General features: G+C 40.2%; 1 protein-coding gene across 2 annotated transcripts in view; it reads right to left on the bottom strand.

Annotated features, from left to right (window-relative positions):
* The window catches only part of PPIG (peptidylprolyl isomerase G), a 28,540-nt gene extending 11,069 nt beyond the window's left edge, over positions 1 to 17,471 (bottom strand). Inside the window, exons 1-8 of one of the 2 annotated variants that reach the window (XM_054209924.1) lie at positions 17,202 to 17,471; positions 8,753 to 8,832; positions 8,571 to 8,645; positions 6,281 to 6,388; positions 5,715 to 5,759; positions 3,031 to 3,118; positions 1,698 to 1,727; positions 1,468 to 1,607 (exon numbers count right to left, since the gene is read on the bottom strand). In XM_054209924.1, coding sequence (XP_054065899.1) covers positions 1,468 to 1,607; positions 1,698 to 1,727; positions 3,031 to 3,118; positions 5,715 to 5,759; positions 6,281 to 6,388; positions 8,571 to 8,645; positions 8,753 to 8,813 — 547 coding nt within the window. In that variant the 5' untranslated portion in view covers positions 8,814 to 8,832; positions 17,202 to 17,471. Of the gene's footprint in view, positions 1 to 1,467; positions 1,608 to 1,697; positions 1,728 to 3,030; positions 3,119 to 5,714; positions 5,760 to 6,280; positions 6,389 to 8,570; positions 8,646 to 8,752; positions 8,833 to 9,496; positions 15,713 to 17,201 lie in introns of those variants that run through there. The other variant, XM_054209925.1, reaches the window with a different exon arrangement.
* Positions 17,472 to 18,458: the final 987 nt, after the last annotated feature.

Raw genomic sequence — 18,458 nt, 5'->3', positions numbered from 1 at the left:
CCCTGGCATTGATCTCCCCCCGTGGCACAGCAGACCATCTACAGGAAGCACTGTCTCCAGGATCCCAGCAGTACTGAGGCAAAGAGGTACAAGGTGACAGACAAACGGGTAGGACCAGACAGTCAGATGTTTCCAGAAGCATGTTCTCTTTTAGAAGATGATAAAGGAAAAAAACATTTTGTATTTATTTTATTCACTCTTTTGATGACAAGTACTTTAAAGCCCTGCATAATGGCTTTAAGTCATCAGACTGCTCAGTGCCAAAACTTCCATTTAGCCATTCAATTTCAAGTGTTCTACACCGGACTAAAAAAAGGAGTGTAGCAAACCAAAGAAGACATATATACAGAGAAGGTATCTCACCCACAAGCTTCACCCATTCTGTATCTGTATTATTTTATTTACTAATCTACACCACCCATGCACTTTCTAACAGATACCATGCTCCTGAGTACTGTCCAGAAAAACAAAATTATGTCCTAACACATAGGGTGACTTATGAGCGAATCTAAGAAGTTCTAGAACCTTTCAGAAGTCAGGAGCCATAAGATAACTTCGCTTGGAATTCTGAGGTATTGAAGAGATCACTTCAGACTCCAAAGTCATTCTGCTAGACATGACAACAGGTGAACGCAGAACTGCATCAAAAAAGGAGAGGAAAAACTAAGAAGCTCAAGTTTGAATGCCTGTATTTTCCTTAGGCCAAAGAAACAATTACTCTTGTCTTGTGCTTCAATATCCTCAGTGCAACCCTTCACAGTATGTATCAGCAGAAGGTGCTATGAATGAAAAAGCATGATGATCCCTATCCTAGCTCCTACCAAACATGCATCCTGTGTTTCCTCTAATGAGATTCTCCAGAGTGGCAGCAACATCTTAGATTGAGCTTTATTTTGTAAGAGAAGCAGAATCCAATCTCCAATGCCATGTTCAGCTCTGGAATGATCAAGCAGAGCATCCCTTCCAGAACGAAAGGCAGGTTCTGTCATATTCCTGTTTAAGAATATATCTTATAGTAACTTAGAAAGGATATCTGCTAAAGGGCTATTCCACTCTGTTCTGAAGATTTACCCAAAAGAATCATGAGGTTAAGTTCAATACCTGCAAAAAAAGCAGCAGTTATCAAATAAAATCAGACTGCCATCAATCTTCTGAACTTAGCACTCTACTTTCTAAGGGCCAAGTGCTTGCCAGCTTTGTACTAAAATTTAGCTAGTATAATGAAATCCAACACAGGAGAAGCTCTGAAGAAAGCATATATGATATTTCTTTATGTCTTACGCATCAACACCTTTTAAGTTTTTTTAGAAGACAAACTGTACTGCAGTGTTATTCACCTTTTCATCAAACGCCCCTCCATTCATCATGAGTAAGTTTCTAAATATTTTTATAAGAAACCAACAGGGAAGAAAATGAGCAAAATTACCTCATATTTTGTGTCTATGTAAATGTACAGTTCAACTTTACCTTTGGATTTTGGAATTAACTCTCCACAACTCAGTATGCGTACTTCAGCGTATGGTTTACTAGATGCATCTGTTTTCTGGTTTTCTATTTCTCTCACAACTTCCTGACCTGAGATGACTTGTCCAAAAACAACATGATGTCTGAAGAATTTAAACAAAAGTAAGAATTCTTAGTACTTAATTTTCTCAAGGCACTTTCCAAATAAATGTAAGAAGATAAGAGATGCTTACCCATCTAAGTGAGGTGTAGGTTTAGTCGTTCTGTTGTTTCCAGATTTTGATTTAAAAGAGAGAAACAAAGTCAGTATTAGTGGAAAGCAGTCAGCATTTGAAGCATGTCATATACACATATGAAGGTGAAAGTTATTTTGAGTGAACTAATAAAATTGAATAAAACTAATAAATATTATTCTAAGTTTGTGCACAGATAAAAGTACTTAATGTTTTATTCGTTAAACTACTGTCCTGGTTTGAGGTAAAACAGAACCAATTTTCTGTTCAGTAATTTCACTTTTCAGCTGAGCCTCTTCTACCCTTGAACATCCAGCCCAGTACCGGTAAGCACGGCTCCTCCTGGCACCCAAACCATGACAACTACCTATTCAATTCATTACTTTGATTATCACATTTTACTGAACAAATGAAGTGCACATGAATTTTTAGATGGCATCCTCATATAGGACGTAAGTATTCTATTTATTAAATTATATAAATATTACCAGGAACAGATATAAAAATTAAGGCAACTGTCTCAGAGCAGGAAAACTGCAAATAACCTTCTATGTATAGAAAGAAAATAGACAGAAATCAAAGGAAGAAAAAAAAATACCTGCACGTACAGATTATTTCACAAAGAAGTAGATCTGACTTTCTTTCAGTTTCCCCTACACTAGCATTACTAAGGCATACAGATGTCAGCCATGGCAGAAGTAAAAAACTGGAAAAATTACAGTAATGATCAGTCAAAAATCCCCAAATAAGGATCTAATGGTAAGTGACATCCACAACTCACCATGTTAATTAAGGGCATGAAATATGGAAGTGATGTATTTCAATAATGTTCTCTGTAGATAAATTCAATTTAAGAAGAGCCTACTGCAATGTATTTTAAGAATTTAAGTTTTAACTGCAAATAAGACTACATTGAAAAGTTGTTTTGTGAGAGAAGAAACCCCCTCTACTACTTTTGAGATCCCCCAGAGCTGTTTTGCTTCCTTCCAGACAACACTTACTAGAATAAAGTGATAAGAGTCCTACAAGGAACTAAGAGGTTTGCTGTATTGCCCAGGTTAGAACACAGCTACCAAAAACTACCAAAAGCTCTTCTGCACAGACAATAAGCACTAAACACAAAAGTGATAAAATAGTCAGGCTCCTTAAACAGCTGTCATGGTTTGGGCTGGGCTGGCTAGTGCATTAGGAAAATGGCTACTTTCATGCAACTTTGGGAAAAACCACCAACTTTGGGTCTGCACAGGAGCTAGTCTTCAATATTTAAAAGGATTACTTTTAGAGCTTACAAATGGCAACCAATGAACACATTTCAGGATAGCACAATACTTACATAAAGAACTGTGAACCATTTGTATCTTTCCCTCGGTTGGCCATTGAGAGGAGAAATTCTTTGTTGTGCTTTACAGCAAAGCTTTCATCTAAAGAAAACGTTTTCAGTTACTTCAAATATACTACATATGCTTAGATAAATACTACAATCTAAGTAAACTCATCTTTATTAAATAAATCTGGTAGTCATTTCAGTAGAAAGTTGTATAAAAATAGATTCAAAATAATAGCTATTCGTTTACTATGTTATTCCTTCCATTCTAAACAATGCAATTTAGTAAGGAGAAATATGAATTAATGGTTTATAGCCTGAAAAAAAACTAAAAAATTGAGTATTGCTGTTCAAGAGATTTGCTTCCTACCAACATTAGCAGAGACCTCATCATTTTAAGTTGTTGCTCTCTCCATTCTGCATATACTGATCATTGTCTTTCTGGAGCAGAAGTATTTTAGGTGTGTACTAACTATTAAGAAACCTCTCATTTTCAGGCTGTTTTGCTGTTTTATTATTTTTTAATACACATGGATATCCAGTTTGATAGCAACCACAAACAACTTCCATTTGTCTGTCAGACACCCAGGTGAACTTATCAAACTGAACGTTAAGAAAATATAAGTTTAACTTGAATGAATCCTACTTCTGATGAGAAAATAATTGTAACAGTTCAAACTAAATCACAATGAAACTGTGAAACGTAATCACTATTCTTCATTTAAGACATCTATAAGAGATTATCCTATCTCACTCTTTTCCCAAAACAGCATAAAGGCTGTTGGGGACCCAAACTCTTCAGCCAGAGGAAATTTGCTCAATATTGTTTAGATGCAGACGGCAGGAGCAAGCATTAACAAAGAAGAAAAGCATGCTGTATGTAAGGCTGTGGTTTCACATCACACAGTGTCACTGGCAGTGAAAGGGACAGTCCCACTCATTCTGCAGCCAGCTGTACAATTGCTATCTGGCATAGCACCAAGTGTCAATCTAATCCTATGGTGAGCTGGTTAAGAGATCCACAAAAGCAAAAACTCCCATGAATTCAGTTTCATGCTGTGGGTGAGTTGAACTGCCAACTTGCAACTGCCAGAAGGTATGGTAAAGGTTTTGTTCTGTGTTCCGTTTCCCCCAACCACACACTTCCTCAAACCCAGCTACTCATTTGTGTTGGTTTGTATGCGTGCCAAATTACTGAATTGGGTCCACTCACTAATATGGAAATAAATATTTTTTTTTTTTGCTGCAACCGTCTTTGGGCATTTTGGCAAGCTCAATCTGCTGAAAGTTTGATCTGAATGCGAGTCAGTGCAAGGTAAGACCTCCTCCCTCTTCTGGCAGTTGCAAACTGTTGTTTCAACTCAAGGCCTGATATAAAAATGCAGCCTGGCCCTACTGAAATAGAGAATAATTCTTTTGATGGTTTGTTGCAAGCTCAGACAAGAACCAGTGCTAAAAGAAAAGTGGCAGGGAGGAGAAAGAAGTGTAACCACTCCTACAGGTGGAAACTAGCCAGCACATGGGTTTAGATATAATACAAAAAACTGCTCCAAGAACCACTGAGATGCTCCACTGCATTTTGGACAAACAGGCTGGAGAAACACACTGGAGTGCAGAAGAGGTACTTCTTCTGCAACATTGACTGAAAAAGAACAAGGCCTGTGAGAAAACTGATGGCAGCTGTATCATTAATTCCTTTTGGGTTCAGGAAAGCAGGGATTTATGCTTTCTTTTAAATAAACATTTGCAAGGAAACCTGACTCCATCACACCTTTCTCCTTTTCACTGGAAGGCAATCCCCAACTTTTAGCTAGCTGCTCAAGCCAAAAGCATATGTTCACAAACAGTTATAAAAATGTAAATCTGGTAAAACGGACAAATACAAAGGAGTTTGGTTTTAATTTTTCATTAATTAAAAAGGTTCATATCTGTTGTGGTTTAATCCCAGCTGACAACCCAGCAGCTCACAGCTGCTCATTCACTCCCCCCTGGTGGGATGGTGGAGAAAATTGGAAGAGTAAAAGTGAGAAAACTCACATGTTGAGATAAAGACAGTTTAATAGGTAAAACAAAAGCCACGTGCACAAGCAAAGCAAAACAAGGAATTCATTCACTGCTTCCCATGGGCAGTCAGGTGTTCCAGCCATCCCCAGAAAAGCAGGGCTCCATCACGCCTAAGGGTTACTTGGGAAGACAAACACTATAACTCTGAACGCGTAGCCCCCTCCTTTTTCTTCCTCCAGCCTTATATGCTGAGCATGACGTCACATGGTATGGCATATCCCTTTGGTCAGCTGGAGTCAGCTGTCCCGGCTGTGTCCCCTCCCAACTTCTCATGCACCCCCAGCCCACTCGCTGGTGGGGTGAAGAGCAGAAAAGGCCTTGACTCTGTGTAAGCTCTGGTCAGCAATGGTGAAAACACCCCTGCATTATCAACACTGTTTTCAGCACAAATCCAAAACATAGCCCCATACTAGCCACTAAGAAGAAAATTAACTCTATCCCAGACAAAACCAGCATAGTATCTTAGAAGTAAAATAACCTAACCTAAACTGGACAGTCAAAGACGCATAAGACCAGACAAAATATTAATAAAAACAACGGAGTTCAGATTTACAGAACAGAGACTACAGAACAGAAGGGAAATTGCTTAGGATAACATCAAAATAAAAGCAGACTGATAGAACTCTTACCTTCAAAAAAGCCACCATAAATGGATTCTCCTCCCCTGCCATTTCCTTGAAAGAGAAAAAGTGACAGTCACAACTAAAAGTAGTAATTAAGAGAGTCATGTTATGTGGAAGGTGCTTCGGAATACAAAACACTGATCCAACTGCATCAAAGTCACCAACATTGTTCTTCAAGATATGCAAAGGAGATCAAGACACATCTTTGTAGTCCCAAAGCAAACTTGGAAAACAAGAAAGTATTCTCCCATGTATTCTGCTATATTTTCCCTTTTTTCTTTATTTCCCAGCAGCAGATATGATATTTTACCCTCGCATTTAGACCTTGCAATGGAAAGTACTTAGTACTCCGAACACTGAGTTCATGGAGCAAAAGTGTCTGTGTGTGCATGCACATGTATAATATATATATTTAATATATACATTTACTTGTAAAGGTTCTCACACAGAAAAAAGGAAAAAAAGCAGCTGAATCACAGAATAATTAGTGTAAGTAAGTGACACTACACAGAACTCCTGCAATATTCTATCACATCAGCATTAAAGTTTTTTTTCAAAGATTCACGTCCTACCTTCACTGAAATCACCTCCTTGGATCATAAAATCTTTCACAACCCTGTGAAACAGACAACTTTTGTAATGCAATGGCTTTTGGGTGGATTTTCCTGTACCCTTTTCACCTAAAGGAGAAGAAGGAACAAAACCAAAAATTATTCTCTGTACCTGTAGAATCTCCACTATAAAGAAGTGCTATGTAAGCTCTTAATCAAAATCATCTGCTAAGCTCTGAAAAAATAGCTTGTGAGGTAGACACATACCTGTAATACCAATAAGAAACTAGTATTTAAGAAAGCAGAGCAGAAACTACCTTCTGTCTCTACAGTTACACCTGAAGAACTCCTTACTGACATTAGTATACAACTCTGGTCTCTTCCATGCAGATTGACTGAAATTAAACAGCCAGTTTAGGTTTTAGATTACTGGCATCACTCAGATCTTAAGTTACAACATGGCACGGTTAAGGTACCATCAAAGCTCAAAACAAAAACAAAGAGGCAGGGGGAAAGAGAAGGAATATCATTCCCTCCCCCCCCCTCCTAATTACAACTGCCATCTTCCTCCCTCACATCAGTTCTGGTGCTCAAGACCCATAGGCAGACTCTGCTTCAGCTGCAACACCACCTAGTTTCCCTCCTACCCTCAAACAGATAAGGTCTCCGCTGAGTTCGCAAGACGAACGGCTCATGGTGGGTCCTGTAAATGGCAGAGCCAACCTCAAAGTAACAGCAAGGTAATCAGTGGGAGTACGCTGGAAGGAAAAGGATCTCTTCCTCTCAGTGCTGGCAAACCATTAGACTGTATTTTCCTATAATCTGAGTTATTAAACTGGCAGCTTTTGTCAAGGGCAGTTGCCTCTGAACTTGTCTGTAACAGACTGGTGCCTCCATAACGATCTGACTAGCTATAAAAAACCACTTTTGATAGGAATTTTGATAAATGTGAAGCTGTATCTGTTTCATTAACCTGGCATATGCCTAACATAGGTATGCCAGGAAAACATGGAGCTGGTGATCCCTGTTTTGATAAGACAGCATATACTTTTCAAAACTGCCTGAAAGAAATTAGTAAGGAAAACAAATAAAATCAAAATTTGAATTAATTTTCTGATGATCAGTATCATAAACACTCTGCCCATATATTTTTCTCACTATTCTTAAAGCAGCAAAGTAGTTCAGCATCTGAATTTGATTTGGAATGTTAGCAACTAAGTGTGAATTTAGCAGTGCTTGTTCCTGACCTGAAACGTTGAAAGACTTCAAGTCAAAAATTTAAAGCAGCAGCAGGGAATAACACATTTATGCAATAAATAAGACTTTTGGCTAGTTGACAGCAGATCGAGAATGCCATGGTCACATGTTAACATACTCACAGCCATTAAAAAGAATCACTTAAAGGTTCAAATTTGTTAACAAATTTTGATAATCTGATTTTGCGCCAGTAAACCTAATGTCTGATCAGATAATACCTACATTCCTGGAGACATCATGAATGGTGTACTAAGTGTTCTAGATAACTTGACATGAATGTAATTATGCACCCACACCTGATCCAGATCATATTAGTATTGCTGAGTGATTCAGTATTAACAGCTACGGAGCCTTGACTTGAAAATCAACAGAGCTAGAAGGAAAGGAAGCAGAAAACGCCGAAGACAGAAAGCACGTATACTATTTGTGTATTCAAAAAATTATTCTTGTGGTAATAAATTTAAGTTTTGCTAAACTGTCATCATTTTCAACAAAAGCATGCAGTCCACAGGACAATAATTCTGTTTGGAAATGCTTCCAGGAGAGTATCTTCTCAGTATTTTGTTCAAGAAATAATCTGAATTTCAATAGAAGTCTCCATCAACAAAGCAAAATAAAAATGAAGAAAAAAACCCACAAAACCAATGAATATCAGCGATACCTTTCAAATACCTCCAAGTATTGTAAGACTGAAAAGTAAGTCTGCATGGTTGACCTCTTATTGTCTACCTTTCAAGACTGGATGATGTTATATAATGTGAACAGCAATATCTATGCTAGTAACAGAAAATCAGCTTACCATGTCTGTATTTAAGTTAATTAGTGTATACTCCCTGCAACATACTAAGCCAAAGCTTTGTATTCTACATCAGATGTACACAAGAAATCAGCTAAATCTCTACAGATATGAAGAACCAATGTTTTATATACTTACTTTTATATGTAAGAAAATGTCAGGAAAAATAACATAGACATCAAACTAGCTAACACGGTATTCCATTAAAAATTACAAATAAAATTAAAAATCATAAATAAAAATTTAAAATCTACAAACCTGTGCAAAGGCAGCGAAAATTCTCACATGTCTTCGGACACACATCTGAAAACAGTTCAAAGACCACTCTTCCAGCTAGAAAAAAAAAGCTATTTTTATTATGAAGTTAACTTGTATTTGTATTATTCTTACATATCTTATATGAATATCACATTACTAAATGGATATTTTAATTTTCTTACCAGGTACATTGTTGATGGCTATGTCAAAAAAGCAACGAGGTCTCTGGACCTTTACTCCCATGGCTTCAAAAGTTTAAATACTGTAAGTAATAAAAATAAAATTTAGTTTTTCCTTTTGTGTAGTGAAACAATATGTAAGTCAACGTACAAGACAACAAAAACAGCTGAAGAGCCAACCTTCAAAAATAACAGTGAGCAAACGTAAGTATTTCTGAAGGTTCAGAAAACACAAAGTGTTTTTGGTCATTTTTGCGTTTTGTAGACTCATTTTCTTGTTTTGTAGACCCAAACGAGTGATTTTATTCATGTTTACTGCAACAGTATTAAATTTAAACTTGAGTGTTATACTTCAGATGAGGAAATACAAGAAAAGTGTGAGGATAATAAAGCTTGAAGTCCTCTTGCTATCCAGATGGTACAGGAAATCACGTAAGTTGTCTGCTCCTAGAATTCTACATCCTAGGTAAATTAAACATCAGAGAGAAAAAAGAAAAAAAAAAATCAGCTTTGAGACCAAATGACTTGTTTGAGTGCTCTCCAACAACTTTTTGCAACTGCCTTTCTGCTGTTTAAACATAATAATTTGCAATCTCTGTTAGGCTCAGTGCTAGCGGCTGAGGTGGCTACCATCTCCACAGGCCAACCCACCCCTCTGGTCAGGGTTACCAGCTTCAGATCAGGCCTGTTCTCAAGGAATACATCAGCCGCTGCAGTTCACAACTCAGTTCAGTTCATATCAATTACCTGGGCCATGAACTACAGCTGTTCAAGAGAAAACACACTGCTTGTCTAGGAGCACAGAAAGGTGAACAGCCCAGGATGGTGAACTTCTACTGCTGTAGGTGAGTAATAATAACTCAAGTCAAGTAGGCATACATTCAGAAATACCAGAACTTCTGCCACAAATAAAAAGAACATTGGAACATAAATTTAGGATGGTTGCAACTTGACAAATCACCAACACAGTTACATTAAGACTTAAGCATTCAGTTTCTTAGGAATATACTTCCTGCATTCCTGTCACTGCAGTTATCAGGAGCTGCTCTAACTAGGATCCAAACCGTTCTACATGAAAAAAAATTAGAAAATACAAAGATGCAGCTCTTCCACAGTAACTGCTAAGTGAAATGATTTTGGCTTTTTATTGGTTTTTTTTTCCTTTTATGCTATTGCTTATCTAGTTTGAGTCACCACCCCAGAGGTATTTAAAAGATATGCAGATGTGGTGCTTAGGGACATGGTTTAGTGGTGGACTCAGAAGTGTTAGGTTTACAGTTTGACTCAATGATCTTAAGGGTCCTTCCCAACCTAAATGATTCTATGATTCTTTACCAATAATTTTAATGCACCTTTTCCCTTATCTTTGGGTATGTATATCCCTTTATTTTTGTGTAACAATCAATGTCTTAATCCCATTTGTATCTCTGGCCTTCCAACATTATGTACAATCAAGATACTCTTTTCCTTTTCTGAAGGCCCACCCTATCTGAATTACTTCAAAGAGGGGAAAAAAAACAATGACAGCAAAAGGATCTGTAAGACTGGAGTACCTTTTCCAGAATTAGGAATATAATCCATAAATTTTCAGTTCTAATTATTTTTTTATTGCCAGAAAACACTACTCAAATCTAGCCGACATACTGCATACATCTCTGCTAGAGCTTCAGTCATAGCTGTGCCACAGAACAGCCTCAAAAAATTCAATTGTCACCATCTGTCACTCTCAGTTTAGGAACAAGAGACTATAAGATACCAAAAGACAGTAGTGTAATCACGTTAGTCTATATTCTCTCTGCTTGTGCTCAGCGTCACTCCTAACATTTTGCCAAGATTACACAGTGAAAAAAATCACAAGAACAATGCAAGACTGATTTAAATTAAACACCACTCAGTGGTGATCTTTCATGTGATTTTTAGCATGAGAAGACTTTGCAAACACGCAGAATCTCACTAGTTATCCTCTTACCTGTGTAACAAATACATTAATTCACACAAGCCAGAGACTTATCAAAAGCAGCAGGCTTGCTTCAGTCAGGTTGCTCCTCTCCCTGAATTACCATTTCTCTTCTATTAGTACAACAAATTTTGCAGCCAGGCAGAGAAACAAATCGAGAAAACACCTGTAGCTGAGAACTTTTGACATTGTCGGGTTAGCAGAAGGCTGATGGGCTCACCGCACTGCTGCACAAACTCTGGGGCAGCACAAGGAAGGTGGCAGCGTGGGTAAGGGGCATGGGACAGGAGATGAGACAAGTAGGAGTGGAGACACGGCCTTCAGAACCAGCCCGGTCCATCAACTCACACCCTCAGCACGAAACAGACTACACAGCTGCACGGAGGGGCAGGGGGGTATTTTTTTCTAGGAAACCTCTCAGAATAAATGCCACAATAAATACTGTTTGGTGGTAGAACTGAGGGTTTTAACTGAACTGAGACATCCAAGGACTCCGTAGTGCTTGAGTGAGGAGGGATTTAACTCCCGCTTCACAGGCAATTTGCTTGAGAAAAGCAGAGGTATGCCTTAACATTTATATACAGTATTTTAGCCAAAATAAATGCAAACTATCTTAATATGTGACACAATTTTTATTTGAAACATTGATATGACTAAAGCTAAATTGTAAACTAACCGTCAATATACCTACGTCAGTCCATTCTTAAACCAGTTTTGTAGAGGACAGGATGGGAGAGAGAAGGGAAAAATAATTCGACCTGAATCCCTGTTCTCACCAACTTTTGCTCAATTTGATGGTCTTCTACATTGTCTCATGAACAGCAGAACAAATTAATTTTAGTCTGTGTTCCAAATGTTACCTCCAATGTCCCCTGCACTTTCCCTAAATCCTCCGATAATATCCCCTAAATACTGGCTGCACTTGGTTCTAAATGGCAGTTATGTTACCTGGTCAGTATGAACACCATGACTGGACAAACACCAGGCCAAGTTAATATATCTAACTCTCCAGCTGAGGGTGCCTAATAAACCAGGCTAAAACATCAGTGATGTTTATCCTACCTACCTACAAGTCAAGTGAGCGTTTCTACTCCAATATACTTAAGTGTCTTCTGCACAGTTATTACTTCAGACAGACCTTCTGCTGAAATGTTACAGGGAAAACTATCGAGTTACAAATGATCCGTAAACTCTTCATTTCTACTAATGTAGTATTTAATACTAAACTTACATACTGATCATTTAAAACTTGTCTGTATTAAAAGCAAGTACATGAGGTATGAATGTTAAATGCAGAAACAACAAAGAAAAAGCAATTTAAAAATACCAAGAAGCAAGTCAGAAAATTACAAACATAGCTCAATAGTACTATCTGTCTAGTAACAATAGGGCTTACATGACTCGTGCATTTGTCTCTTCAAAGTTATTTTCAATTAGAACGTGGATATTCTTAACCCACAATACTTCGCATTTTTTAATAGTGAACTTGATGGAATTTTACTAGTGAAGGAAATATGATTTTAAAGTCAGGTCAAAAGATGCACAGAGGAATGTGCTATGCAGAAGGGCAATCTTGAGAAGTCAGCCCAATTCTTCCTTCCAAAACTCTGTAAGAAAAGATAATATAAAACCCAAGTACTATCCTCAAATGTTCAAGCCATTCATCATTCTCAACCACCTCCTGTTTGGGGAGCCTGTTACTAAGTAGAAACTATGCAAAATAAAACCATAAACAAACAACCAAAACAAAATCCCCACTTCAGTATATCTAACAAAAGAGGCCTGTTTGTTTTATTTCTGAAAGTGGAATTAGGGTTCAGTTTAGAGCATATTTGTATTTATTGACAAATACACCAAAAATATTGAGTCTTGTCAGAACAGCTGCATCCATAACCAATGCATCACCAGCTGTGTCCGTCAGGGTTCACATCCCTTCACACCTCCATCAGCCTCATTATTTTGTTCAAATACTTGCAGCATAAAGCTGGGCCATTCATGGCCAGGCTGCGGACAGCTGTTCTCTTTCAAAATTATCTGTGCCAATGGAAAAAGAGAACCATCCCAAACTGTTCACAAGCATTTTTCTGCCAAAGATTATCACTCATATGCGTTGATAATGCTTAAAAATACATCTTGGGGAATTTTTTTTCAAAATCACCGCTGCTAACAAGGATCTGGTAATAACACTGTTTAATATGAACTAGCTCCTTTTGACTGAAATAGGCTAAAAAGCATTCTCAGATGTACACCAACTAAAGCATCAACGAGTCGTGCATCTCACAAGAGCTGTTTGTAAGCAGCAATAAAGTAGCATTTCCTAGTTTTATGAGGGGGGAAAAAACCCTTTAGTTGTATCTACGCTGAACAGCTCATGGGACTACCTATTTGCTTCAGACCCTGCACAGGACAGAACAGATTTGGAGCAAAGACGTATTTAGTAGGAAAAATATATATTGCGTCCTATTCCTTCAGTTCTTTCTCTGTCATTATCAGCTCTCCCCTATTTTTAATTCCTCCTTGACCTTGCCTTTGTATTTGTTTCCTTGCATCAATTTACAATTATCTTCTGCATTGATCTTCATTCAACATCCAAACGAAGTGAATGGTAAAGTGCATAAAGTCACATTCCTAGCATTTTATTTCAGGCCATCCACAAATGCAGGAAGACAAAACTACATTGATTTATATTGCAAAGATAACTATCTGGAATATTCAGAAATATATTTTTAAGCAAAACTTTGAGTCCAAAAACTGCAAATGCATAAAGGGAATACTGAACATACATCACATTCACTAAGGCTGTGGTTCCAGTCATTTGAAGCCAATACAAACGCGGGCGGACACCAGAACGGAGGGCTCATACATGTTTAGCTTTCATACAGGTGACCATCTAGCTGCATAATAACTACCCTTCCCTCCCCCTCCAAGAAAAGATTTGGCAGCAGCACAGAGCAGCTTAAAGTGATGGTGCAGCCGTAGGCTAAAACTGTTATATGTTCATTCTAGTACGGATTAAACTGAAAATGAATTTATTATTGTGATGTAGGAGACATGAAATTTTATTCCGAGCACCGTTCCTGTATCAGAGCTTCCAGCTGTGTTAGGATGATACTGAAGGTGTGAACAAAAAAAATCCAACCAGCCCCAACCCTCAATCTCCATAATTTCCTCAGCATTTTCCCCAAATGTGACCATTGTTTCCTCTGTGTTTCACCATCAAAAAAACTCCGAATTAGCAGCAGTGACAACTAAGGAAATTATTTTTTTTTTCATTTTACTAATCAGCAGCACAGGATTTTTGTTGTGAACAGATTTATGAATAAGGTACTACACTTGAACACATTTCAGGTTTAGGATGCTGTCTTTGCAATTACGTGGACTCAACACATCTATAAGAAAAGAAAACATTTGCATTCTACACAGGTCTATGAAATTTATGAAAGACTTTCTGCATCAGAAATCACGAATTACAGGTTTTCAACCTGACTGACCCTTCTAATAGAAGGGAAAAAGTCAAACACAAAAAAGACAACTTCTTTGGAGGCAAAAAACAATTTATACACCACTTTCCATCAGGCATTACTATGCTTTAGAATAACGCTACAAGTCTTTTGGGGACTATTGACAAAGGATTTTTCCCCCCCTAAAAAAGAAAACAATAAGAGATACCTGGCAATATCAACCATTGTCTTCCATGGACACGAGGCAAGAGCCTGCTATTTTCTTAGGGAGATTTAAGAAAATGCCATCCTCAGATAGGTCCTAACTAAATATACAGTACATACTCCTAACACTACTACGCTGCATAGTTCATTTGCATGTCTTTCAGTATGATTTTTTGCAATCGTTAGCATGAATTTAGTCTTCTTGTACCAAAGTATATAAGGAATACACACCCACTTATAACTTCTCAGCTGAAAGAACATTCGGCTGAGAAGGTAGTACCCTTCTCAAACTATTTAAACAGAAATATAGGTTCCCACTAGATCATGCTCTTTGTTTTATTTTCCTAAGACAGAGACACCTACAATGAAAAAGATGTTAAAATATCTAGCCACACTCTTGTCAATAGCAAGTAAAAAGCTTTGTTGCCAAGAGTTATTCATGATTTTCTATTATCTAATTTATGCAGAAAGTACTTTTTTTGTTTTCCCCCTGTGAAAATTTGTGAAAAAATACAGGTGTTTTCTCCCAGGTATGTGCACAAATAAGTGCCTTTTTTGGTGTTCACTGCTCTCCCAGAAGCAGCAAAGAAACACGTCCATTTCAGTTCTACTATTCATAACCAGAAAGTGGATTAGCAAAGGCCTCAAACCATTAATTTACATTTTAATGCTAACAAAAGCCAAGTTTTAGCGTTGTATGAAAGGGGAAAATAAGCTTTTTAAGGGTCTAGTGTTATTTCCAAGCCATTTACCCACTAGGATCCCCAAACTAAATTTCAGAAGCAGAATCCCTTCCTCCCCCTGTTACTAAGGATGAGAATAAGGCAAGACAGCATGAAGTAGTTCTTAATGTTGACCCACATTTGTCAACCATAACCCAAAAAAGCTCTATCATCTTTAATTCTCATGTTCTCCTCCCTTCTCTACTCCTTTAGCTCTAGATCCTTTCCCTGCCACATCCCAGCCTCCTACCTACACCTCGCTTCATTAGAAGACAGCCAGATTTGTCCCTGGCACTCACTGACTCTGCTTCTAAATGGAAGATGGCTACTAAATGCACATGGCATGGAGGAGTGAACTGGTAGTGGAGACATCATGCTGCAGCACAGTAAAATCCTCCATTGCAGCATATATTCTTCACTCCAAATTCCCTCATAATCCACAGATTTTCTTAGATCCTAAGGGGAAAAAAATAAATCTTCTTTTGATAACAGCTTGATGACTGCTTATTTAACTTAAAAAAAATGCTTGTTTCATAGAAGAGGACTGGAAAAATGAGAAGTCTCAATAAGAAATATAGTCCCAAAGGGCACTCTCAGAGGATTACTGATGTTAGTATCCTTTATATGTTCCCCTTCAGATCTACTTCATATACAGGAAACTATATTTTTTCACAAATCTTTATAATTTTTAAAAACTGATAAATTAAGCTCTGTGAATTTATATAAACTAATGCTTCGCAAATCATGTGTAATTTATATATTTTCATCATATTTTTATAATGGTAGCACTAAAAATTTCAATCATACTGGACCCCAATGGGAATTCCCAATGAATGGGAATAACGAAACAAAATGGGGGAAAAAGATAAAGCAAAGAACTCCAAACCTAACATCTATCCCTGTCCAAAGAACAGCCTCTTCTGCAGGCAATATAGAACAACAACATGAACAACAAAATATTCTCTCAGAAGAAAAGATACATCTTAGAAAACAGACTTCATGCAAAATAAATGGTCTCATGTTCCTCTTAAAACAGGGATCAAATGATTACTAAAATATAATTAAGTAGTCAAACGTTAGGCAACTAGTAGCAAAAAATTACTTCTTTATTACGGAAGATACTTTTCTAATTGTGAATGAACTGTAAGGCAATATTTAGCATTACAATGCATATCTGTCCCGTTTCAATAAACTATTTCTCCTAAGCCTCTCTCCTTCACAGCCTCCTCAATGTCTCAAAGTACGATCATATATACACAGTACTTATATAGTTTGGCCGTGGCTGCAAAGAAAAGTGAGCCTGAAATTCATTACTCAAAAATCTCTGAAGTGCCTGAGGAAATCCTTAAAAGAGAAGCAGAGGAGCCTCCTGCCAGCCATGGTAGCTCCTGTAGGCTCCGCTTCCCTAGGAGAGGCCTGCAGAGGGGAGGAGAACATGTGGCAGGCAGACAGCCCGGTTACTTCGCCTTCTAGGGGAGGAGGAAGGATTCATTCAAACTCCCGAGCAGGCACCCAGCAGCACCCGAGAGGCCGACCACGGCCGGCGGACCCGCGGCGGGCCCCGGCCGCGGCTCGTCAGGCAGCTGAGGCAATACCGGGCCTGGCGGCCCCGACCACCTTGGGACGGTTCTGGCCAGGCCCCGTCCGCCACTTCACCCACTCGCCCCCCTCCCGCCTTGCTCCCACCTGCCTTCGGGCCCCGCTGGCAGCTCCTCGCACGCCCCCTTTCCTCTCGGGGGCCACCCTCACCTGAGACACCCCCTCAGGGAAGGGCCGGACGCCCCCTCCCCGGCTGCGGCCCGCCCGCACCTCGCACACGGCCGCCGGGCCTTGAGAGGGGGCGTGCGTGCGCGGGGAAGACGGCGCTGGCGGCCGCCACTGCCCCGCGCCCGACCCGGAGCGGCGGTCAGACCGAGTCGGGGTAATCCCCTCGGCAGGCCGGGGCTCCCACCCCCGTCCGTGAACGAGGCTCAGGCCCCGCGGCGCTGCGACCTCCACCACCGGCCCCCCTCACCCCGATATGCCGGCGCCCACGCCGCGGCCCTCTCTCGGCCACATGGCGACCGCGCCGGAGCCCGGCGCCGCCCGGTTGCGGCACCGGCACTCACCCCGCTGGCGGCCCGCGTCTCCCCGCGCTCCTCAGCGCCTCGCCGCCATGTTAGAGCTGGTGCGGCACAGACTGCGTCAGTGGAAGGAAAGGGCGGGAGGGGGCGACCCCGGGGGCGGTGCGGCGGGGGGGAGGGGGGGGCACACGGAGTGGGGGGAGAAGCGGCACCGCGGCCCGGGAAGGGTGAAGGTGGGGGGTGTCGCCGTCCACGGTACAGGCCGGGGAGGCGGCGGGGGCCGCTCGGAAGGAGCCGAAGCGGTTGGGGGAAGGGGGGCGCCCGCCTCCTCGGGCTCGTCAGAGGCGCTCCGCCCCCTCCCGCCGCCCGGCCTGCCGGGGCGGCTGCCGCCCCGCGCCGCGCCGCCGGAGGGGAGGCAGGGCGCTGCGCGGGAAGGTCGCGGCTGTGTCGCTGGAGCGGCCGGAGGCCTCTGCCGTTCCCCTGCAGGTAGACGAGTGTCTCCCAGCCAAACGTGTGCGGGGCTAGTGCTGGCCTCCCCTGCTGGCGGGACGGCGGTGGCCCAAGAGCCCGCAAAATGGCCATGGGACTGTTAAAGGAAGCGTCCGAAGGAGGACCAGAGGGGCTGAGGGTGACTCCAGCCGTACCCGGCACACGTTCTTAGGGTTGTAAAGGACTAAAATGGGAATTCAGACCAACTGTATGCAAAAAAAGCTCCTGATAATCTTCCCCCGTATGTCTGTATTGCCATTCAAAGTTAATTTCTACATATCTTAAAAATACAGACGTGAAAGTTTACGACAATGCATAAAGCTGTGAGCACCTTCAAAATCAAGTCAGGCCTGCACGGAAGTACGTACCCCCTTTGAAGGGTTTTAGTTCAGACCAGCGGGTATTGGGGTTAGTAATCACACATAACAGGAGGTAATGGAAGTCGTGTCACTGGCTGTTGAAAGCAGGAAAACAAATTTTGTTCTTCCAAATTTCTGGAAGAGAAAAAAAAAAAAAAAACTGAGAGGTTGACCCCTGTGAGTTCTGGGATCCTGAAGAAGCTGTTGATTGGGCTTCAGTAAATCAATGCTGGCTTCAGCACAGCATGCTTTGATAAATCTGTTTTTTTCCCCTATGGGTCCAACTTAAAATGTAAGGTAATTTTATCTAGCTTTTAAAATTTGTTTTAGGCGTTGTTAATTGGTTTCATCCAAATGTACTTGACAAGTCAAAAGTTCAGCATCTTGTACATGAAAAATCCATATGATTTGCAGAAGATCTCATCATATGGACATGGAAGAGTTTTCTCCTAAA

The sequence above is a fragment of the Rissa tridactyla genome, chromosome 7, assembly GCF_028500815.1.
Source record: "Rissa tridactyla isolate bRisTri1 chromosome 7, bRisTri1.patW.cur.20221130, whole genome shotgun sequence".
NCBI lineage: Eukaryota > Metazoa > Chordata > Aves > Charadriiformes > Laridae > Rissa > Rissa tridactyla.
This window is presented reverse-complemented; position numbering and strand designations above follow the sequence as displayed.